Consider the following 22,435-nt stretch of genomic DNA (forward strand, 5'->3'; position numbering starts at 1 on the left):
CAACACATTAATACAACTAAAGCCAAAACAGAACAACCCCCCCCCCCCCCCCAGGTGCTTTTCTGGTGTTTGGTTTCAGGGTTTTGTTTGTTTGTTTGTTTTAAAAATTATTTTAGTTGATTCAGAGTATTAAATGCATGCCAGGACAAGGGATGGAGTAGGACAACGTCTGGGAGCAAAGCCTGGACAGAAAAACGACTCTCTGCAGAGGTCACAACAGCAAGCTACTGCAGTGGCTCTACTGGCTATGGAGTCACAGCATTAGGTTGCTCTTTTCTATCATGGTAAAACCCATGCACACATGGTAAAGATTTGCTGCTCAAGGATTTTTGCAGCTGAGTTCCCACTCCTTCTGGTCACACTTAGCTCATCTGTTTTCATCCAATATCTTCAGTGTGAGCTAAGGAGAGATGATTAAAAAAAAAAGCCTACTTTACTGTGCTCCTCCCCTTTGCTGTTCTTTAGGCACAGAAGGAAACCTTTGTAAAAACATTGTTAGCACTACTGCATTATACTTCAGGTCCCTCCACAAAAGCTTTCTTTCTCACAAAGCCTGCAAAAATACCAACAGCCATCAAGCTTTCCTTGTCCTGAAACTACTGGCTATCATCCTGACTGTGAGATTGTTTCCTTACACTCCCCTTCCCATCCTTCAACCTATTGTTCTGTATTTGAGAAAGAACCTATTGTTCTGTGCCTCTACCTAGTTACTATAAATAAAGCTTATTCATTTTTATAAACAACCATCAGATGGGTTTGGGAAAGGAGAAAAATCTTCAGGATCATTTCTTGAGTTACAGATTATCATATCTTTGTATGACACCCATAGTATTTTTTCTTTTAGCCTGAAACGTTTGCCTATTTAGTGAATTCCCTATTATGTAAAATGAATGTATTAGAACAGTACAGAAGTATCGTGATTTGTGAGGCAAAACGAATGTAGTTTCAAAAGTAAACTAAATTAACATTAATTCTCTACTAAAAACATCTATCTGTACCTGTAAACTTTTTATTCCTCTCACACTGAATATTCTGCAAGAACAGAATGGTTACGGTGAAAGAAAGTAACGACACCCAGGAGAATGACTTAAAAATGCACAAGAGGCAGATACACCTACATGCAGACTTGCTAGGCTTCCTAGTTTTCAGCTCAGGGCCATTCTTTTCTTCTTCTCAGCCAACTCTGATCATCTTATCTTTGGAAGATTTATGACACAGTACAGCCATCATCTGATCAGCACAAGCTTACTGTGGGTAAAATACTCATAATTCAGTTGCCTGAAAACTCTTGAGTACTTGAGACAGCACATAAAACACAGTGGCCCTAACCCCTCTCTCTAACATATTAGCTACTGGAACCACATAATTCCATGTTCTTTGAGAAGGGCTACAGGGTTATTTTTAATAATAAGATTTTTTAAAAAGTCAACTTGAAGTCTGAACATTCACTTAACAAAATAATGTGTTACTATGGACTGACTTTTGGAAAAACGTAGGAGATTTAAGTCCTTAAACCACAAAGCAACAAATATGTCAAATAACCTCCACAGATAGATCATTTTTCAATACGAGTGACACTAAAAAAAATAATACAGAATGCAGTAATACAGTTCTGCAAGCAACATTTTCTTTGTGAGCAAGTGGTAAGATTATCTCCTGCTTTCTACCATTCCCGAATTATTCAGTCATTTTTGTTATACATGTACCATAGCTTTCAAACACCTACGTTTACCTAACTCAGTTTACCAACTTTGAAGACTTATGGAAATACACTGTAAGGGTATGAAAACTAGAAAAATATAGTGTTTGCTTCCAGCATGCTTTCACACTCTAGACAGTAACTTAAATCAACAGTGTCATATCCTAGATGCTACACCAGATTTCAGTAATAACAGATCACGTAACCAAATACTAAGTGTTAATTAAACTAGTGTTTTTTTTCTACTTAACATTATTTTTTAAGAAAAAATAATCCATATTCACAAGCACGTGGTCAGTTACCAGCCCTGAAACACAGTGAAGGATTATGACTGTGGAGATTGCAGACAGAACAGAACTATGTTCCAGTTTCTCCTACGGAAGATAACATAAAGAATATAAATTATGTAAGAATATAAAGTTTTATTTAGTTTTATCACTGCAAAGTTAGGTGTTCAAAATGAACTAGAATCTAATATCGAATTAAATGGATACATGTCTTGCAAAACAGAAGTATTTCATGTCCAACCCTGAAAATGTAATCCTTCTCTAAAAAATAAAATTGCAAACTGACAGGACAGAATTTTCAGGTTAAGTAACCAGTCCTAGCCATTAACTTAAGATGAAAGCCTCAAAATACAAAGATTCAGAAATAAAACTTCCTGCATCATCATTTCAATTCTCAAATCATTCCATAACCCACAGCTCTTTTTAATCTCAGCAGGAGGAATTAAGCTTTCTATGAGCTTTTTATAGGAAAAAAATAACCACGCTACTACATTATATTGTAGATTATTAAGTTACTTAGCATTCCACACTACTGAAACACAACAGGATACGGAACGGAAGAAGCTTTTTCTAAGGGTGTTCTCAATTTGGAATCTGTTTTCACACAAGTTTCGTTAAAATTCTTTCAAACCTATCATCATTCTCCTTATTCCTCAGAATTAGTTGGCTTTTACAGTCTTCCCATTCTGTAATCCAACAATGAGTTGTCCTCTCTAGTTAGTTAGTTTCAAAAGGCACCTTGTGCAAGCAATGTTTGATTGGACTTTCCTTTCTCCACGGACATCGGTCATACTGACAGCGTGACTAGTTGTAAAGACACACATACAGGAGTTGACCTTATGAACAGTCTATTGCACATGGAAGACTCAGAAAGCAGTCACTAAAATAACGTTCAACTTCTCAAACTACAGCTATCGAGCACACACAAAAATTTTTCTTTGCCAAACATGAGAAAGTTACACTGTAAAACTATCTAGATAATAACAAATACTTACTATACAGCAGACAAAGGAAAGAAAACACAGATGAGGATAAGCAGTTGATCTCACGTCCCATCCTTCTTCCTCACCCCTATTCTTTCTTTATAGATTTTAAAAAAAATTTAATATAATTTTTTGTCATAATTGTAGTTCTTCAGGAACAAAAAGGCCAGACAGAAATGTAAACAGATCTTCAACTAAAACCTCTGCAGGTGTCAACAGGAACTTTGCACACACACACACACCCACCACAAATGCCAATGACTTGGTAGTTTCATTATTCCCCCAAAGGAAGTCAAAAGTCCTGGTCTTTGCTAAGATTATTTCTAATTTTGATGCTTTTTATAGTGTCCAGTCTACTGGACAAACATGGAGTCAAAGCCAAAACAGCACTCCCCACTTTCCCAGGTATTCTAACATGGCAATTAGCTAAGTCTAAACAGTCAAAAAATGAAGGCACTAAATGAATTTACACACAATGCATTTTACAACTGTTGAAGAATTTACTTTCTCAACTATTTTCTTGGACAGAAGGAATTTCAGCTCACAGATACCCCCCTTCAGGCGGGAGGTTAACTTTTTAACATCCTGACAAAGGGCTGAGAGGACCGGAATAAGAAAGCATTCAGAGAGACAGTATTACAGTGAGAGGGAGATATAATGGTTTCACCCACTGGAAGTTTCAATCAACAAAAACTTCCCTTTGCAAGATGAAAAATGTCTTAAATGCTTGGGCAAAACAACACAAAAAAATCTAGACAACAGCAGCCTAAACCAACATTTGTAACAACTATCTGCTGGAGAAGTGAAGTGTCAAGAAAAAGGAAGATTTGAGCTATGAAAAGCAATAGGAGAACAAATTACTTTCTTTGCAGTAAAACAAGTAAACACAATCTGCAAGAAATGTCAACACCTCATGACACATATACACAAGAATACAAGGTAACAAACACTCCATTCCTCATAACTAACTTCAATTGTATTCTTCATTACTGCTCATCATCACAACCATTCAAAGACTACTGTTACAGGAGTAGGGTATGGTATTTCCACTAGGTGGCTAACTTCTATTAGTTGACATAATAATTTCTGTAATAAATACCCATGATTAATGGGTGCAATCAGAAAACTGCTAAGGTTCCCCAGAAACACTTATTTGTACAAACTCCACATGCAATGTTTATATAAGCTATGCAAAGAAATCCTAGACCTCCTTCAAGCAAAAGTCTATTACACAGCAGCACAAAGATACCATGCTAATGCCTTACTGCTAGGTCTAATTGCATTTCATAAAATAATTCCAAAACGGATTTAAAAATCTTCTGCTTAATTACTATCTTCCCCACTGGGAGTGCAGAATTATTTCATAGTAATTCCTCACAATTAGAGAGCTCCACTGATCTGCTGGGAATGAAGTTTCACCCAGTGGTCTGTGCACAAGACTTCAGGTCACAACCATGAATTCACCCAAAATGCAATGGGAGAGAGTAGGGAAAGGAGCATGAAATAGGGAGTTTCCATCTCAAAGAAACAGGATCAAGAAAATATTTTCAAATTACCATTACATTTACAAATTAAACACTTCTGCTTTTGAACTCCGAGGCCATGTGTGTCTTCCTCCTGTCACCACTATAAATACTGGAAGTATTAATCATATTACCTTTATTATTTGTAGCTGAACCCCTTCGTCTGTTTGAGGGCCTTGAAAACAGCCACATATTGTCTCAATAATTCTATCAATTAATTTTTTGCCTGGAGCTGTACTGTCTGGAGCATTCCCTGTCAAGTGCCCATATGCTATAAGTTTCTGGAGAGGAGAAAAGAAACACATAAATAAGAGCTTAAAAAATAAGTCAGCTTTTTTGTTATAATAAATAAATAAACTTGATAGCTCTAACTTGTGCAGAATAATTAAAACAGTACATTTTACCTCAAGTCCCATAAAACATCAAGGATTTTTTTTTCCACATGTCCTGCAGATTTATTAAATTTTCACTCAGCAACTACAATACAAAGTTTTTCAGCAAGCTTAACATTAAAGCTTTTGTTCATTAGTTAACAACGTTTTAAAACAAACAGGATTCTAAAAACTAACTCACATCACACAAGTCTTCATATGCAGTCAGCACACAAATGCTTTTAATTCCAGATAAACCAGCTGCAAATGCTTTCTATTTAAGGTACTAGATAGTCTTCTGTTTTTAAGTGTTCTATTATCGCTTTCTCTCCCTAGGTCTTTGATACTTTGAAATGGAATTTATTACAAAATTAACAAAATCCTCTTCCGACCACTTCAGGCATGAGAGTATTTGTAAATCTCCATGGCCCACCTACTTAAAAAATACACAGAGTAGCAAGGCATCATAGTGTGATAGCATGACAGGCAGGCATGTGCCTGTGAATGTAAATATATTGAGTTCACTGTTAGGCTGCTCAGGAGAAGCGAATGGCCAAATTCCATGCTGTAGAATCTGTTTTGAAAGCATTACAGGAGCCTATAAGTTTAGAGAGTAGACATCTCAAATTGAAAATATTTTACTGCAATTACAAATAGCATAAAATGAATTTGATAATACTATACCACAGAGATACACACATGAAAACAGGTAGTTGTACACTAACATAATAAAACTGATCCAAACATGTAACTGTGGTAATACATATATACACAAATAAACACATACATGCGCTACATAATAAGACATACATTCACCTTTTGTGAGAAATATATTCAGTTTGGTTGTGTGTGCAATAAAGTAAAATAATACAAAAACAATGACATTCTTTGTTACATACAACTGTACTTCCCCTCCAAACCAACAGAATTTTATAGTTGACAGTTAATTTTCATACAGACCTGTAAACAATCTAAAGATGTACTGACAATCCTGGGGCACTTCGACTGGCATGCCAATTCAAATGGTAGGAAGTATTTGTCCGCTTCAATGAAGCTTGTCTTTGATTTCACAGGTGGAAGAGTGCTTGAACCAGGCTTTGCTTCTCCATGAGGGGGACTAAACAGAATGATTGTATTAGAATGCTGTAAGCGATCAGACAAATAGTTCTCACCATCACAATGTTTATGAATGAAATAAGATATCAAGAAAATTAACATTAGGAAAGAGTAACTTCTGTGAAGTTAACACAACAGTAATATGGTCTTCTTAACAGCTTTTATACCTCATCTGTTTCCTTCATGGATCAGGCAAATTGACCCATTTGCACACTAAGTAGATTCTCAGTGGTCCCTGCCGGTTTGAAGGCATAAAGACTTGTCTCCTCTGAAAATAGGAAAAGACTCCCCTTACTTGGTTGGTGAAGGCACAGGGGAAGAAGGGAAATCTATTCAGTATAATTTCCACATTAAATGATAACTTTGAGAGAAGTCTAGTCTGTTACTACTAGAACAGATAAAAATACAGCTTGCCAAAAATTTTAATGACCCTGAAAGTTAAGAACTACATAACTACTGTATTATGATATGAATTTGGTTCAGTACTTTAGAGAAAGTACATCCATTTTGGAGATGAAATCATATCTGAACTTCAATCCTGGACCTACTCAGGGGAAAAACACACAAACAAACAAAAAAAACACCAACAAAAAAACCGCTCAAAACTTTGCTCTATCTTTGCTTCAGATGACACCCCAGAATTTAAGAGGTCCATGGTTACCAATGTATCCCACTTGGGCAATCTATCTGAAATGACTAACTGTATAAAATTTGAGAAAATCGTTAGCTGTTGAAGTCTTATTGCTTACAGCACCTTTAGAAAGGGCATGCTCATTAATACTTAGCTAAAAAGGACAATTAAGAATGGGTAATTTTTCACTAATTTGTGTGCATCAATGTAGTTTGCCTTTGACTCAAAGCAAGATGTTCAGATTTTTCATTTCACAGAACAGCTCATCACCTTTATATAAAGCATTCCTGACCTTTTTTGTGCACACATACATAACTTTACATAAAAGGTAAACTACACTGTCTTACACAGACTTGGTAAGTGGTGTAAGAAAAAAAAAAAAGAACATAACTTTGTATTCTGTAGTGAAGGATTACAAAATTCTTGCAGTAATTCTAACAGATCTTTAGAGAACAACTAATTTCAAATCCAAGCCCTATGCATTTGTTGCAAATTAAATCAGATGCTTCAAGGAATGCAGATGGTAGAAAATACACGTTTTTCATGTTGCTGAAGTACAAGAATGAACTGCTAAGACTTTATTATAAATCCAAAGAATGAATGCAGTCCCACGCATCATGAAGAAAGCCTTAAACTAACCAATATGATAAATTATCAATTTCAGCTTTTCAAGGAGCAAGATGGATTGTCCTTGCGAAGATGTTTGGTACCACATTCAAACAGCCCTCCTTGTTTAAGCTGCTTAAAATGGGCACCTAAATTCTAAGTCTTAATAGTGCATAATTAGTGTTAAGATTCTACTTTCTACTAAGTAACTTGTCTTTTGAAGGTTTAAGGATTTATCCCTACTTATTTTTTTCCTGAAAAAGAACAGAGGTTTATTTATCTGTTGGATGCATAACTTTATTTATTGCCCAATATTGTTTTGCTGGAAACAGAGCTGTTTTGGACAAAACCCAAAGCAGGTAAGTTGCAGAGGAACCACATGATTCTTCTATGTTCTTAAACCTCTCTGAAATGCCTGAAAAAGCTTTTCTCTGAGGAATGGAAGGGTGGCATCTCTTGCTCATGTCTTATGACAAGACTGTTCTTCATCTAGTGATTATGTCTATTGAAATAATTGAAATTAGGTTAAAAAAGCACTCCAGAAATAAAACCAGAATTTTTCAGAAACAAGGAGCAAGCCACAATGAGATTCCAAAAATGAAGAATCCACGCCACAGCAAGCAACTGCAGAAGCCTGAAGCTTCTCTGAATTGAAAGCTATTAAAAATGCCCAAAATAATAAATACAGAAGATGATGCTCCATTTGTGTCTGGAAAGATAACTCAAAAAGCTCATCACCTTGCTGATAATGGAAGGGAAGGGAATAGCAGGGAGAGCAGAGAAGAGAAACCCAAAAGGTCTTTTCTTCTTAATGTCAGCGAAGAAATTACTTCAGCTGTTTTTTTTTTCCAGCAGACTCTGAAACCAGAAACTGTCCCTAACAAAACTTTCTTCCACCAAGGGATCTACCAAGCATGAGAATTATGAAATATGCTGATATTTACGTATTTGCCATAGAAATAGGCTAAGGTATGTATCAAACAAAGAATTTCAAAAATCATTTTGGCAGCATTTGCTGTATAACGGTTACATAAGTCAGCCTGTCCTTTTCTATTCCATTCCCCTCCGCCCCACTACCAAACATCAGTTCTGTTTAAAAACTGAACAAACAACAAAACAAAAGAAGCGATTTTCCATGCAAAATTTCTGGGAGGTGGAAATGATCTATTGTTCAATGCATTCTAGGTTAACTGTGAGGTCAGTTTCCTTGAACAGGGACTGGAAAAATTTAAAGAAGAATTATTATTATAAGTCCCTTGTTAGGATATTCAAATCTCAATTACAGAAATAAGAAGCTGAAAATAATTTGATAAACTAAGAGGTTTCGCTATTCTAAGGCCTAGAAAAACAGTATTTTCTACTGCACCTAAAAAAATTTGACTCTACAGTAAGAATAGGGCAAATCCATTCACAGTTTCCAAGACCAGCAATGCCTTCATAGCAGCAAAAGGCTACTGTCAAAGTCAGCACTGAAGAAATCAAAATCTATTTAGAAACTGTACACAGGCAGGTAAGACATGCACGTTATGCCCCAAAAAAATCACAACTTCAGATAATAATAGGACAGAATTTATGCACTCAAAGTGCAGAAACGGCTGAACCATGCTTGTATAAATCATTGTAATTCAGCGTTCTCATTAGTTTTAGCATGGTATTTAACTACAGGATCAGATATTACTTTTCCTTATTCAGTGCCCAGCACAAATATCCCTCACTGCATATTTAACGTTAAGTATTTTTTTCTTATGAAGCTTCACAATGGGGACTTCTGCTTTATTTATGCTACTCTAAGTAAAACCTATTATAAAACCACGTTATTACTTTGTCTGAGACTGTCTTGTGGTGCTTGGTGCAACATTTTCTGAACACTACACAAATACTAAATTTATTTTTACAACCTTACTATGAACTGATGGTATTGACTTTATTTTGCTGGTGGAAACTGAAGCACAGTGAGTGACTCAGTCAGCTGCATCCACTAATTTTTACGTGCCCAATTTGATAAGCTGCAAGACTAAATTGCTCAGCATATTTGATATTAAATTGTCCTTTACATCTTCTGAAACAAACATGGCTTCCTTTCCAGCTAGAAGTGCTTACATTTTCCAAACCAAAACGTGTAGATTTCACCTCAAACACCCAGGAGACCAAGCAAAAATCATTAGCAGGCAATTTTGACAGCTGTGGTTTAAATGATTTGCCTAAACCAGAAATTCAGTTACAGGGCAGAACACAGGTCCCCAGGCAGCACTCATCTGCTTAAGCCGTAAGAGCACTTTCATCATCAGTTTCACCCACTGATGGGATTCTTTCAACAAGTGGTATAAACAGTCTTCACCATGCAGCCCTGACTCATGGTTAGCAACGTACACTGAATGAGGAAGAAGATCCTGTGGAACATGTAATTAAATACTAATAATGGATTCCACAGTTTACCAATACTTAAACATGTACTTGTTGATAGTGGAAGAGTCAGTCAATTTTGGCTTCTACCTTCACTTGCAGAGGAACTGTCTCCAGAAATCTACACCTATTCCCTAACAAGGTCCTTTCCAGACACTATCTTTTCAAATTACACTGGTTTTCTCTACCTGTTCCCACTTCCTCACCCCAACCTCCTCCCCTTGCTCGCTCACAGTTCAAGCCTTTTATTTGCATTCCAGGCTCTTCCACCTCCTCTGAAGCCACTTCAAGAACCTTTTAAGCTCAGGCCCCTCCACCAATACTTTCTTTCTGTGCCACCCACAAAGACCTTTTCTAATCTTGATCCCCATTCCTACCCTCCCTGGCCAGACAGTATCAGCCTGCTCCCTCTAAGCTATCTTCTGCCTCTACTCCCAGGCCCCATGCCTTGCACCCTAACAGCCAGTCAGAGAATGAGCACTTTTAGCACATTTCCAGGTACCACCAACCTTACAAAATACATTGAAAATGCTTTTCAGAGAGAGCCCGTATTCCCAATGCAAAATAAGTATGGTACACATTTTAAGAAGTTAAAAGCACTATCACTCAATACGATGAACTATCACATACCTTTGCTTTTCTGTTTCAGCCTTTATTTCCTCTGTAAAATGAAACAAAGGCATAGTTATGGAAATGGTATCAAAACCACAAATATAAAATTAAATAACTGAAAATGATTGGAAAGTAAACCTATAGCAAAACTAGCAAACATTTGAAACCAGGAATAGTTTAAAACAGAAAATACACATTTATAAGCAGTTTCATAAGAGCTTTTACTCTTCACCTGCACTGGTTGCAAACTATATCAAAATTACTTTATGAATCTATATTCAAAACTTAATACTTGAATTTGCATCCAGTCATGTCAGCTAAACACCACATCCCTAGAATGTTTCTGGCAAGACATTGGCAAGCTCTTTTCACAGCTCACGTACATAGAAATAACGAGGAAAACGCAAGTATTAGTAAAACTATTAATCTATCAATCAAGGATATACTGCTTGTTAAATGTACATTATACAGAAAAACAATAAAGAAACCAGCATTGCTGATTCTTACATGAAACCTTGATGACTAATAATTATCTTTGGTTTTAAACAGTGTTAGACACCACAGTAATGACTAGAGGAGAGGAAAAAAGTCTGTAGCACTTCTATTTCATACTATTTTAAAATATATTAAAACAGAAGGACTGATAGTTTAATGCTGTTGACAAGACATTCTAAGTAATTTTTTACAATACATTTTAAGAGTAATTTTAAAGTACTGAAACTAATTTTAGGAAACATCTTCAATTTCAAGAGTACTTTTGTTTGTGTTCTCTAGTTATTTAGCACACTTATATCATAGGAAATTCCATAAAGACTAGGATTTCCAATGTTGTAGGAATACATTCTTGAAATAAAATGTACAGGATCAAGTATGAATATATATACATGTTTTAAGAAATCATCTCAGGAAATCCATTCTAATGTCAAATCCTGCTCAAACATGCAAAGCCACAATCAACTAAAACCAATACTTTACTTGGATTGTTGTGTATAAGCTTTAAAATAGTGGCATGGATTGATTCTGACAAAAAAAAGAATTTAATATTTCTAACTAAGCTCCCATGCAGCAAAAGCACACTTAGTCTGTGTCTTTAGCGTTTCACACAGTCATTTCACACCCTGCATTTAGCATTTCACACAGTCATACTGATTCACTTACACAACACAGGTTCCCAAGTTTGATATTTTATCACAAATCACTAGTATCAAATGTTTAGTAATAGACTTGCTCAACATCAAGAAAAATTAACATAAGGAGTGCATGTCAACCTAAAATCTAAGGCTTATTTCTGATATGACTGATGCTCCTGTTTACTGCCAGTAAAATCCACAGGTTAGCAGGTCAGTGGTTCATCCAAGAAACAGCTAGTCCAAAGTGGTTCAAATCTGTGTTATCCAGGACTAGATAAAACATGAAAATAATTCCATATTCCAGATATTTAATACTCCTCAATAAGTAACAATAACAACAAGTCTTATAATCAGCAGTGTTTCAGGAAAGTATGCCTTCCTACCAGGTTATGATGCTTGATCCATTTACTCGCTTGAAGACAAATTCCTGACCAACAGGAAGAAGAAACTCTCTTCCTCCCTTCCAGCACCTTCATACCCTTCATTATTTTACCTCCCACCTTAGCATTCACACCCAGGAAGTCACCTCCCTGAGATGTTCTGAAGTCTGTCCAGCAAACAACATTACCAACCAACAGATACAACTGCAGAATGCCTTCTGAGTTCAAAGTTTCTAACTAAAGCAACCAAACTGAGCAGATTCTCGCCCAATACCCAACTACTTTGAACACAGAATGAAACACAGTAGACTACAGAAACTAAGGGAGTCCTAATGCTCTACTCAGAAAGTAATCCCATTAATAACGGCAATGAAACATTAACAAATTTTGCCTGTGAAATTACACAGTTAAAGTGTCTCCATAAAGGTGGGGGCCAGATACTCAACATGAAAGTAGAAATCATGTCTTACTGAACTTTAATTAGTTTGAGTGACTCCTTTAAATGCTCTTTTTTTAGATATTAAATTCCCAATTAAAATGATTAACACACAAATTCAGAAACTGCTTAGTTATAAAATTGGAACTTAAGTCATGCTAACAAACATTTCTGTTTTATATTTAAATTATAATTCAAGATTATAACCGATTTTATGGTATTTAATATGACAAAAGATGATATTTCAATTCAAGATAAAACAGTCATTGTCAACTTGTTATAACGCAAATTTCAGTTTACAATTTTATCAGATTTTAATAACCTGAAATGAACACAATAGTTTATTTAACGGTTTTACTTAAGGTCACTTAGGTACAGGATTTAACTACTCTATTGACAACAAAGATTTGTGCATTTACAAGTTATTTTATACTTTGGCTAGGGGAAAAAAAAACCCAACCAAATAAATCTAGAAAAAGAATTATTTCAGACTGTTGCTATAAATAAAGCAACAGAATGCGAAGCTCCACTTCATATTCAATTCTGGTTGCCCTTCTCAGCCTGCACCATGCCACTGGAACGCTAACCCCCTGCGGCTAACTACTCCCCCTTAGGGAAGGTGCAAATTATAGTGGAACTTGTTCATTGTTCAGAACAGAAACAGTTGTGAGTACTGAATTAGTGTGAAAATTGTTTAAGGAAGTACAAGTAAGGCAGTTGTCAGCTCCCCACCCTCTCCCTTTCTCCATGAACAACAGTATTTTTCCAGTAAAAGACAGCACGTGTCCTAAGTGCAAATATTCTTTAAGTAGTGCAAATACGCACTACTTAAAGCAGATGTGACAGCAGGTGAGTGTTCGGACACCCTAATCAACTTTACAGGTTCCAAAACAGTGGTTAAACTGTATGCCTAAGCAGATTTCTTGAGCTGAAAGCACTGCACGAACAAAGACAGTTCGTAGCAAACAGACAAACATAAAATAACATTCAGGAAAAGAAAGATCAGAAACAGCGGTTCTGCTTTGCACTAACTGGTTTTATTCCTGAACTAAAAGAATGTATCAAACCCAGCTAGTTGTCATCTTGATGCTACATCAGATTATCTCTGAATTTATTCTCTGCTTTGTAAACTATAGCAGTACTTGCAAAGATTACAAAAATAATAATAATTTAAAAAAAAAAAATCTAATCAGAGCTGCTTAGAGTCCTCATTACGCTGCTGATATTCTAACAAATTATCACTATTCTTTCTTAAAATACTACAAGAGATTGTCTTCAGAATAGGTCACAACAATTCATAACAGAAAATGGAAATTTTTGTAATTGAAGGAAGTATACTACAATTAAAAGGCAAGAGCTTATGCAAGTGTCACTAATTAAATGTTTCTACCATTTTGAGCAGCACCGCATCAGTCTATTAATGTGAAAGTATGCATTTTATACCCTTTGTTAAATAAAAAGAAAGGTTCTTATAGTAGCTGACATCAATATTTTAGGAGACTAAAATACTTTAAATGGCAGATAAGCACATGGTATGATACCATTACTATGAATGAGGTAGACAGCAAACTTAAACTTTACTTTTACCCTCAAGAACAGAGAAAACCTATTTTCCTTTACTGTCTGATTGCTCCCTCTGCTCTCCAAGCGAAAACACAAGTTAATCACAGCATAATTGCATCGTCATGTAACAACCATATCCAGTAGGAAGCACAGAAAAATTCAATTATCAGCAGAAAAACAGATTATAATAAAGGTAACTAACAATTCTCATGCTAGATTAGTAATATGTTAATGACAGATGAACCAAAACACTGATTGATACATTATTTTAAATAGGAAAAAGTAATCCCTGCAAAACTAAAGATTAGCTACAAAAGGAAGGTGAAGTCAGGCTTCAAATCATACAGCTGCCTCCTTGTTTTGCTCTCTCCCTCTCCAAAACACACACCCAAAACCACAAAGGAGAGGATCCAAGAGCTGGAAAAGCTTATTATCTCACCATCACCATTCATTTTGGGAAGGAAGAGTAAGAGAGGATGCAAGATGCTGGGATCAGGGCAAGCAGACTACAGAAAAGAACTACAGCTTCCAGAGTCTTTCTCTGCATTATCTGGGACGTAAACACAGAATTACTGTGAAAAATAGCTCAGATAATTCTGGTTTAGGACACATCATCCTTTCAGTGCCATAGAATTAACTGGGGCATATTTAGTACTCTTAAATAAAGTGCAGCAGACAAAATAAATCGCTCCTGAACTCTCACTTTCATACACAGCTCCATAAGAAGACCTCTTTATAGAGCTCTATCATAGAATTAATGGAAATGTATGTGGCTTTTGCACACAGAAGATAAGAGCTGATCAAAGAGATACATTATTTTGCAATTTTACAATGGTATGCCTCAACTGTTTCACAAAGCAGGTGTATTGGGTTTGTGTGGCAAGGTTTTGGTATCAGGGGGGCTACAGGGGTGGCTTCTGTGAGAAGCTGCTAGAAGCTTCTCCCATGTCCAAGATGGACCTGCTGCTGGCCAAGGCCGAGCCAATCGGCGACGGTGGTAGTGCCTCTGGGATAATGTATTTAAGAACGGGGAAAAAAACCTGCACAATAGAAACTGCAGCTGGGGAGAGGAGTGAGAATATATGAGAGGAACAACTCTGCAGACACCAAGGTCAGTGAAGGAGAGGGAGGAGAGGCTCCAGGCACCGGAGCAGAGATTCCCCTGCAGCCCCTGGTGAAGACCATGGTGAGGCAGGCTGTCCCCCTGCAGCCCATGGAGGTCCACGGTGGAGCAGATATCCACCTGCAGCCCATGGACGACCCCATGCTGCAGCAGGTGGATGCCTGAAGGAAGCTGTGACCCCATGGGAAGCCCATGCTGGAGCAGGCTCCTAGCAGGACCTGCGGCCCCATGGAGAGAGGAGCCCATGCTGGAGCAGGTTTGCTGGCAGGACTTGTGACCCCCACAGGGGACCCACACTGGAGCAGTCTGTTCCTGAAGGACTGCACCCTGTGGAAGGGACCCCCCACTCCGGAGCAGTCTGTGAAGAACTGCAGCCTGTGGGAAGGACTCACGTTGGAGAAGTTTGTGGAGGATTGTCTCCTGTGGGAGGGACCCCACGTTGGAGCAGGGGAAGAGTGTGAGGAGTCCTCCCCCCTAAGGAGGAAGGTGCAGCAGAGACGACGTGTGATGAACTGACCGCAACCCCCATTCCCCGTCCCCTGCACCGCTGAGGGGGAGGAGGTAGAGAACTCGGGAGTAAAGTTGAGCCCAGGAAGAAGGGAGGGGTGGGGAGAAGGTGTTAAGATTTAGGTTTTATCTTCTCATTACCTTACTCTGATTTGATTAGTAATAAATTAAACTACTTTCCCCAAGTCAAGCCTGTTTTGCCTGTGGCAGGAATTGGTGAATGATTACTGCCCTTATCTCGACCACGAGCCTTTTGTTATATTTTCTCTCCCCAGTCCAGCTGAGGAGGGGAGTGATAGAGCAGCTTTGGTGAGCACCTGGCACCCAGCAAGGGTCAACCCACCACAGCAGGTAAAATGAGTCATGTACAGTAGTTTCAACACAATTTTCCATTTCATCTACACTTGTACAGACCATCATTATTTCAAAGAAATCTCCTAAATTTTTCAAAGTCTAAGACCTTTGTTATACAGGTGTACTGGTTTTGGCTGGGATAGAGTTAATTTTCTTCATAGTAGTTTGTATGGCACTGTGTTTTAGATTTGTGCTGGAAACAGTGTTGACAATACAGGGATGTTTTCGTTACTGCTGAGCAGTGCTCACACAGAGTCAAGGCCTTTTCTGCTCCTCACCCCACCCCTCCAGCGAGTAGGCTGGGGGTGCACAAGAAGTTGGGAGGGGACACAGCTGGGACAGCTGACCCAAGGGCTATTCCATACCATATGACGTCAAGCTCAGCATATAAAGCTGGAGAGGAGAAGAAGGGAGTTTGCCTGCTGTTGCTCAGGGACTGGCTGGGCATCAGTTGCCTGGTGGTGAGCTATTGCTTTTTTTGCATCACTTCTGTTTCTTGGTTTCGTTTTCCTTTATTCTTGCCTTCCACCCCCCCCTTTTTTTTTTCTTATTAAGTTGTCTTTATCTCAACCCAAAATTTTCTCACTTTTACCCTTCCAATTCTCTCCCCGATACCAGCCACTGAGTGGCTGCGTGGGGCGTAGCTGCCGGCTGGAGGTAAACCACCACAACAAGTATCCATAATTCCATTCTCACTTCTCCAACTTTAATTCACTATTTCAGCATGCCATTTGAACACTTTTCCTTACCCTCTTCAGACTGCTCATAGTTTCTACGATGAAAAAAACAAACTAGTTTCTAGTTTTCTTTTTCTCCCTTTAAGACCTAATGACCAGCTAATCTCATTTGCAACTATAAATTCAACAACTCCCTCTGTAATGACAACACCTAAGCACCAAGGTCAAAATGGGCCAAGTAGGTCAAACAGGTGCTGTGGACAATACTGTCTTAACTGGTCTTTAATGCTGATCAAACTCCAACTTAGAACTAATTCACTGTTTGCCCCGCTAATCCAATTCAAAGGATTTAAACCTTAACTACACTGAAGGGTGTGTCTAATTCCCATTTGAAATTTGTTTATGACTGGATTATTCCTTTGGCTCCTATGCCAACATCCCCCTACATCTGAAATAGACCCTCTCCTCTAGGTTATCTTTAGGTAATATTTCCTTCTGCTTATCTAAATATGCCATAATATCATGTAAAGTATAAATATTCTATGGTTACACTTTGGCAGAAATCAAGGATAATATTCTCATCAAGTAAGGGATAACTAAATGGTTACCTTCGGAATGGTATACAGAGCTAAGTTCTATGGTATCAGCTCAACATCAAGTTGTACATTAGATTACAGGGAAAAGAATTCTTATGGAACTTGCTATTGGGAAAAGGGCAAACTATTTACCATAAAATGGAAAAATACTTTACAAGTTCATTACAAAGTATGATGTTAGGAAAACCCCATACACTTAAAAGCATTTAATACATATCTCACATTATATTTTTCTGTTCTTGCATCAGAATTGTATTCAAAAACAAGAGCATATTACATTCCCACAATACTGTAATTCCAAACAACTGACGTTGTCTGCCAGAGAAGCACCTGCATAAGTCTCAATGTTACAAGGATCTGCATATCCAAAGACTAATAATCAGTGTAAACATCAAAGTTTATTTATCTAACAAAGTAAATCTATTGGAACAGAAAACATCCTGCATTTTCACTGGGGAAAAAACCCATTACCTCATAAAAATTATATCCAAAATGTATATGCCTGTTCCTCTGCTCACTGGGGGAGAGGCAGAAGGAGCTACTCTTCCACTTAGTATTGAAAAAAAAAAAATTTGGGTTTTCCAACTCTTCTTAATGCCAAAAATGTATGCAGATGACTAAAAATCATAACGATATTACAACTAAAAGAAAAAAAAAAGGGGGGGGGTATTAAATATATAACGAATTCCAGACAGTAAGCAGTGGCATTTTAAAGAACTGTAACCATCCTGGCTAATCGGGAGGTAGAACCAGCCAAAGCAGCACAGGCTGCAATACTCCAAGGAAACAAGTCAATGTTTGGAGCTCACATTACTTATACCATAGAAGACTACCGTGAGAAGGAAGCAATTTGAATTCAGTTCTTTCAAGTCAAAGCAGGTGGATGAGATCCAAGGAACATGCAGTGAAGAGGAATTTAAATTATATCGATAGCTGTATTAAAAAAAAAAAAAAGGTGAAACCCTATTAGAACATTAAAAGCTTTGCTTGAATTGACTTCGCTTGCTTCCTTCCATCCAAGTATTCTAGTGACTGTCTCTAATATCATACAAAATGTTGTGGCAACCAAGGGATTAAAAAAACCCAAATTTTTCATCGTTAACAATACTGAAACTGTACTTCTCCATGGCAAGGTATATGGAAACCCTCAAAGACCTAGCAGTATAAAGGTACTTATCCATTTAAAACTGTAAGATAAAGTTAGCTGGACTGTAAGTAATATAAAACTAGAAATCCAATATTTATTTGAAGAGAACTTTAATTAACTATATCCCCAGCTGTATAATAAGATTATTACATATATGGTGATAGTTTAATTAAAAAAATTTACCAAGTTTGAACTCAGCAGTAAAGCCACATAAACGTGACAGGAATAAAAAACGCCCTGAAAAAATCTCCCCCTCAAAGAGATAAAATTCCAAGCAGATCATGCTGAGTAAGTTTCCCCCCAAAAGTGGTTATTAGAATATATTTATAAATAAATATCCCAAACTTGTTTCTTTTCTTGTTATCTGCTATCCGTTAGCTTCAAGCAGTGTCAAAAAGTCTCTTGCCTATTCAGCTAAGGTAAGTTAGTATTAACACCCAAAAGTCAGTAACAGACTTCAGAAAAAAAACCTAAAATAATCAGGTCTAAGGAGTCCAAACAACAAACTGGAGAAAGACACACCCGTTTTCAACTCAAGGTCCACTGCATGCAGACAGTGATGATCCAGAGATGATCTCTGTGGGCAACTTCTGCCAAGTCAGTATGCGTAAGAAAAACCAGCAAGTTTATGTAAAAATACATGCTGCAAGTTTGGCACTTGCTCTTACCTAAACATTGTTCCTAACATCTAAACCCCCTACAGGTCTTTGCAAAGCTGAAGATTTGCTAAGGGACAAACAGTGTCAAGCACACACACTGCATAGAAATTTTCTCCAGGCTTTCAGCTGACCACTCTTCTTGCTGTCACAGAGCCTCTGCCTCATTACTTCCAAACTCTGAACTACTCCAGTTTCAAAACGTTTTCTTGTGCTGAAGATGTATGGAGAAGAGTAACTAGCAAACTTAAGATTATGGTACTTTCCTCTCCCATTTCTTTTTAAACCGTAGCAGTGTAATTAACTTTCAATAACTTTTAATACATCTATCTTCAACGTTAATCTCTATCAGTGTATGTAAATAGCAAACAGACAAAAAAATGAAAGCTTTATAAGAAGCCTCACTGAGATCTCAAATTACCATAAAATAATTAAACAATATTATTGTACAAGGTTAGTACAATACTGGTTTTCCCCTAGATTATCAAATCAGGTTGACTTGCCTAAAACTGGTAATAATGTATGCAAATTCATTATAGGAAGACAGTACTGAAATGATCAGTATTTTAGGTAGCCTGCAGAAGAAAACACTCACTATGAAAGCTGAAATTGTTCCTTAAATGGAATTCCCAAGATGCATATCATAGCACTGTGTCTTCCTGTAAATCCTATAAACAGCTTTCTCCATCATACCTTCTAGGATGCACAGAGATTTCTCCCTTCCCTCAAATCCTCCTGAACACAGTGACTGTAAGATGGACAAAAAATCCTATTTGTGGGAGTCCAAGAAGAGGCCGATAGCAGCACTGGGCCTTTAGGGGTGCAGTTTTTGTTCTTTGTTTTAATCCAGGAAGCTAACCTAAAGAGAAACAGGATTGGAAGAAATACAGACACAAGCGCAAGCACATACAGCAAAGTGTGGATTTCACCTGTGTACATTCTCCCCATCGTAGAATACCATGAGTGTTTTTCCCCTCAAAATTTCTGAGCCCAGACTTTAGCATAGACCCTCAGTTATAGTTTATTTACACATCTGTTCTTATGACTGCTGTTATTTGCTGGTGTCAGTTAACCTTACATTCTACTTCGTTTCCTCTATGTGCAAGATTACAGCTCACATAGCTATGCACATGGATGGAAAAGAGCAAAGCTCCATGCAGATTTAAGAAAGTCACTGCTGTGGTCTTCACACAGCATTTATATAATAGCAAGTAATTCTTGTACAGACAAACAAAACACCCTTAAGAGTGTATTTGAACACTTCCACTTGCTTTCCATTCCAATGTATTATGCTGCTGCAACTTCATGTTTACAGGTATTGAAGGAGTAACTAAAGAAGCACAGATTAATCACACTATTTAAGAAGCAGCCTTCCAAACAAACAGCAGTTATATTTTGAGTCTGACAACTCTTGATGAAATTCTGTGTAGATCCTCCTTGTTGTGCTCTACGAAATCCTGAAACCCTCTAATCAACTGAAATACTAAGTCATTATCTCATTAGCTTAGAAAAACATGGAGTAGTAACCTTTGAAGCATGTAGAGAAATATTAATGTGTCCATACACACAAAGTAAAAAAACAAAAGCCATGAATACAAACTTTTTACAGGTGAGGTGCTTCAACTTCAGATGACACTAATCCTCTGAAGAGAGTGCTAATATAAGAAAGGAACATTATATATTCTTTCCATGCCATATTTTCTGCTATGTTAAAGGTTTGCAGAAAATCCTATTGAAGTATTTCTCTACTTTTGTATCTGCAATTTAAAAGACAGTAACTCTATGTCTGATGGTCCTTATTGGGCTTTTTATCTGTGAAGCAATCTTCCCTTTCTTCATTTTCTTTTTAGACAGTCATTCATACAGAGCTGCACCTTCTCCCTACCCTTCTTCACAATATGGTATCATTTGCGAATATGCAACTCTGGTGTAAATTCCAAAGCTTGAACGCGCAACCTGTCTCCACTCAGCCAACCTTACTACCTGCTCCTTCAGCTCATTAGGTATGACATTTTCAAACAGAGAATCAGCGGCAAATCTACTCAAAAGAAGAAACTACTCTAGTGGCCTCATTCTGCTTAAAATTAATTCAGAATCATTCAATCCAATGGGTTTTATGACTAGATTTTCTGTAATAATCTTCCTACTTGCTAAACCAAGCTGAGACTACTGTCAAGTTGCTTCACTGACTACTTGGGAAGAAGAGGAGGGGTGACACACATGTAAGTCACACATTGCCAAGGATAACTGAATTATAGTCATGATTAGTAGCATTTATATTCTAACATGTGGCTGAAAAGCTCATTTTCTGCAGCAGTAAATCCCTCTGCTTCCCCTCAATATTATATGGGTCTTCACCCTTTATTAAATCTACAGCAAACTCCCAGCAGTATCCAAACCTGTGTCTTCACTCCTTAAAGAAATTTCTTATACTTAGATCAAAATCAAAGAATGGAAACAGACTTTTTATTTACATCTTTAAACCCAGTTACAAGAAGAGCATAGCCACGTACATTTATTTTAATCAAGTAGGGCATACCTTTCAAATACTTTGTTCCAGCCCTTTTTGATACCTCCTCCCACTACCCCCATATATTGGTTTCACGCTCAGAACTTGTGGCACGAGTTGCTGAAAAGGTGAATCAATATACAGGCAATTTGGTTGCTTACCAAATACACAGTCACCTAACTAGGTTATAGAAAGGATCTTGCCTAGAGGTACAGTTTCCCAATATGCTTTAATCCAGTCCAACTGAGGGTGGCCACCGAAAAAGGTGGTTCCTCCTATTCCACATGTCTCTTCATGCTTATTTGCACACTCCTTATGCAATTATTGCCAAGGCACAAAGTTTAAATAGCTTGATAATTTTAGTTTTCCTGGGGTCAGTGCTCTATTTCAACTCACTGTAGAGCTGCATGATCACGAGTTCCCACACCTCATGTGTATCACGTGTTTCGGGAAGGAAGAGCTGGAACAGAACTGCCCATTGCAGTGGATGCCCACAGATGCACTGGAATAAATATACTGCAAAACTAGATGAAGTTTACCCACTGTTTCATCAGCATTAGTATTTTTTGTAATGAAGTAAGTTTTGCAAGGACAATAATGTTTCTTTATCGGGTAAGGGGGGAAGCCTGCAGCTGTACATTCTCTTAGTATTCACACTGTGTATAGTGTTTTCTGACCCTTCCTTCTCATGTCCTATGTTAAAATTCTTATGAGTTGTGCAAATCCTGATTCTAGAGGCCTCAACCCCAGCATATAAACACAGCAACAGCTATCCAAATAAAGAGGCAGGTAGCACAACATTTTGAAAACAGCATAAACTAACTTCACTCAGATATTTTTATTGCTTTTTTGTATTTTTTGCTACTTAAAGAAAGTAAGCAGCATATATATCCTATGCAGACAGATGAGTCAACTACTGTTCAGAACAAAAGAAAGACTACTCAGCAAGAAAAATGTAGAATGTTGTTCAATGTGTTAAACAGCACAAATCTTTTTGATATTTAACATCCATTTCCTCCTGACTGCATCACCTATATTATTCTGGTACAACTGTCTGCGCACACCTGCTATAAAATTGCAGAGTGACCTTACCAGTTGAGAAGTAACACTTGATTAAGAAAGTAAA

The 22,435-nt window shown here is 37.4% G+C and overlaps 1 protein-coding gene and 1 long non-coding RNA gene across 3 annotated transcripts in view; one reads left to right on the forward strand and one right to left on the reverse strand.

Annotated features, from left to right (window-relative positions):
- The window catches only part of LOC142406190 (uncharacterized), a 213,550-nt gene that overhangs the window by 155,861 nt on the left and 35,254 nt on the right, over window positions 1-22,435 (forward strand). The gene's annotated exons all lie outside the window — the stretch shown is intronic.
- Window positions 1-22,435, reverse strand: part of ARFGEF1 (ARF guanine nucleotide exchange factor 1) — a 100,748-nt gene that overhangs the window by 57,510 nt on the left and 20,803 nt on the right. Inside the window, exons 2-4 of the mRNA XM_075494765.1 lie at window positions 10,250-10,280; window positions 5,824-5,980; window positions 4,627-4,773 (exon numbers count right to left, since the gene is read on the reverse strand). Of these exons, the coding sequence (XP_075350880.1) occupies window positions 4,627-4,773; window positions 5,824-5,980; window positions 10,250-10,280 (335 nt within the window). The remainder of the gene's footprint in view (window positions 1-4,626; window positions 4,774-5,823; window positions 5,981-10,249; window positions 10,281-22,435) is intronic.

This window comes from Mycteria americana, chromosome 2 (assembly GCF_035582795.1).
Source record: "Mycteria americana isolate JAX WOST 10 ecotype Jacksonville Zoo and Gardens chromosome 2, USCA_MyAme_1.0, whole genome shotgun sequence".
Lineage (NCBI taxonomy): Eukaryota > Metazoa > Chordata > Aves > Ciconiiformes > Ciconiidae > Mycteria > Mycteria americana.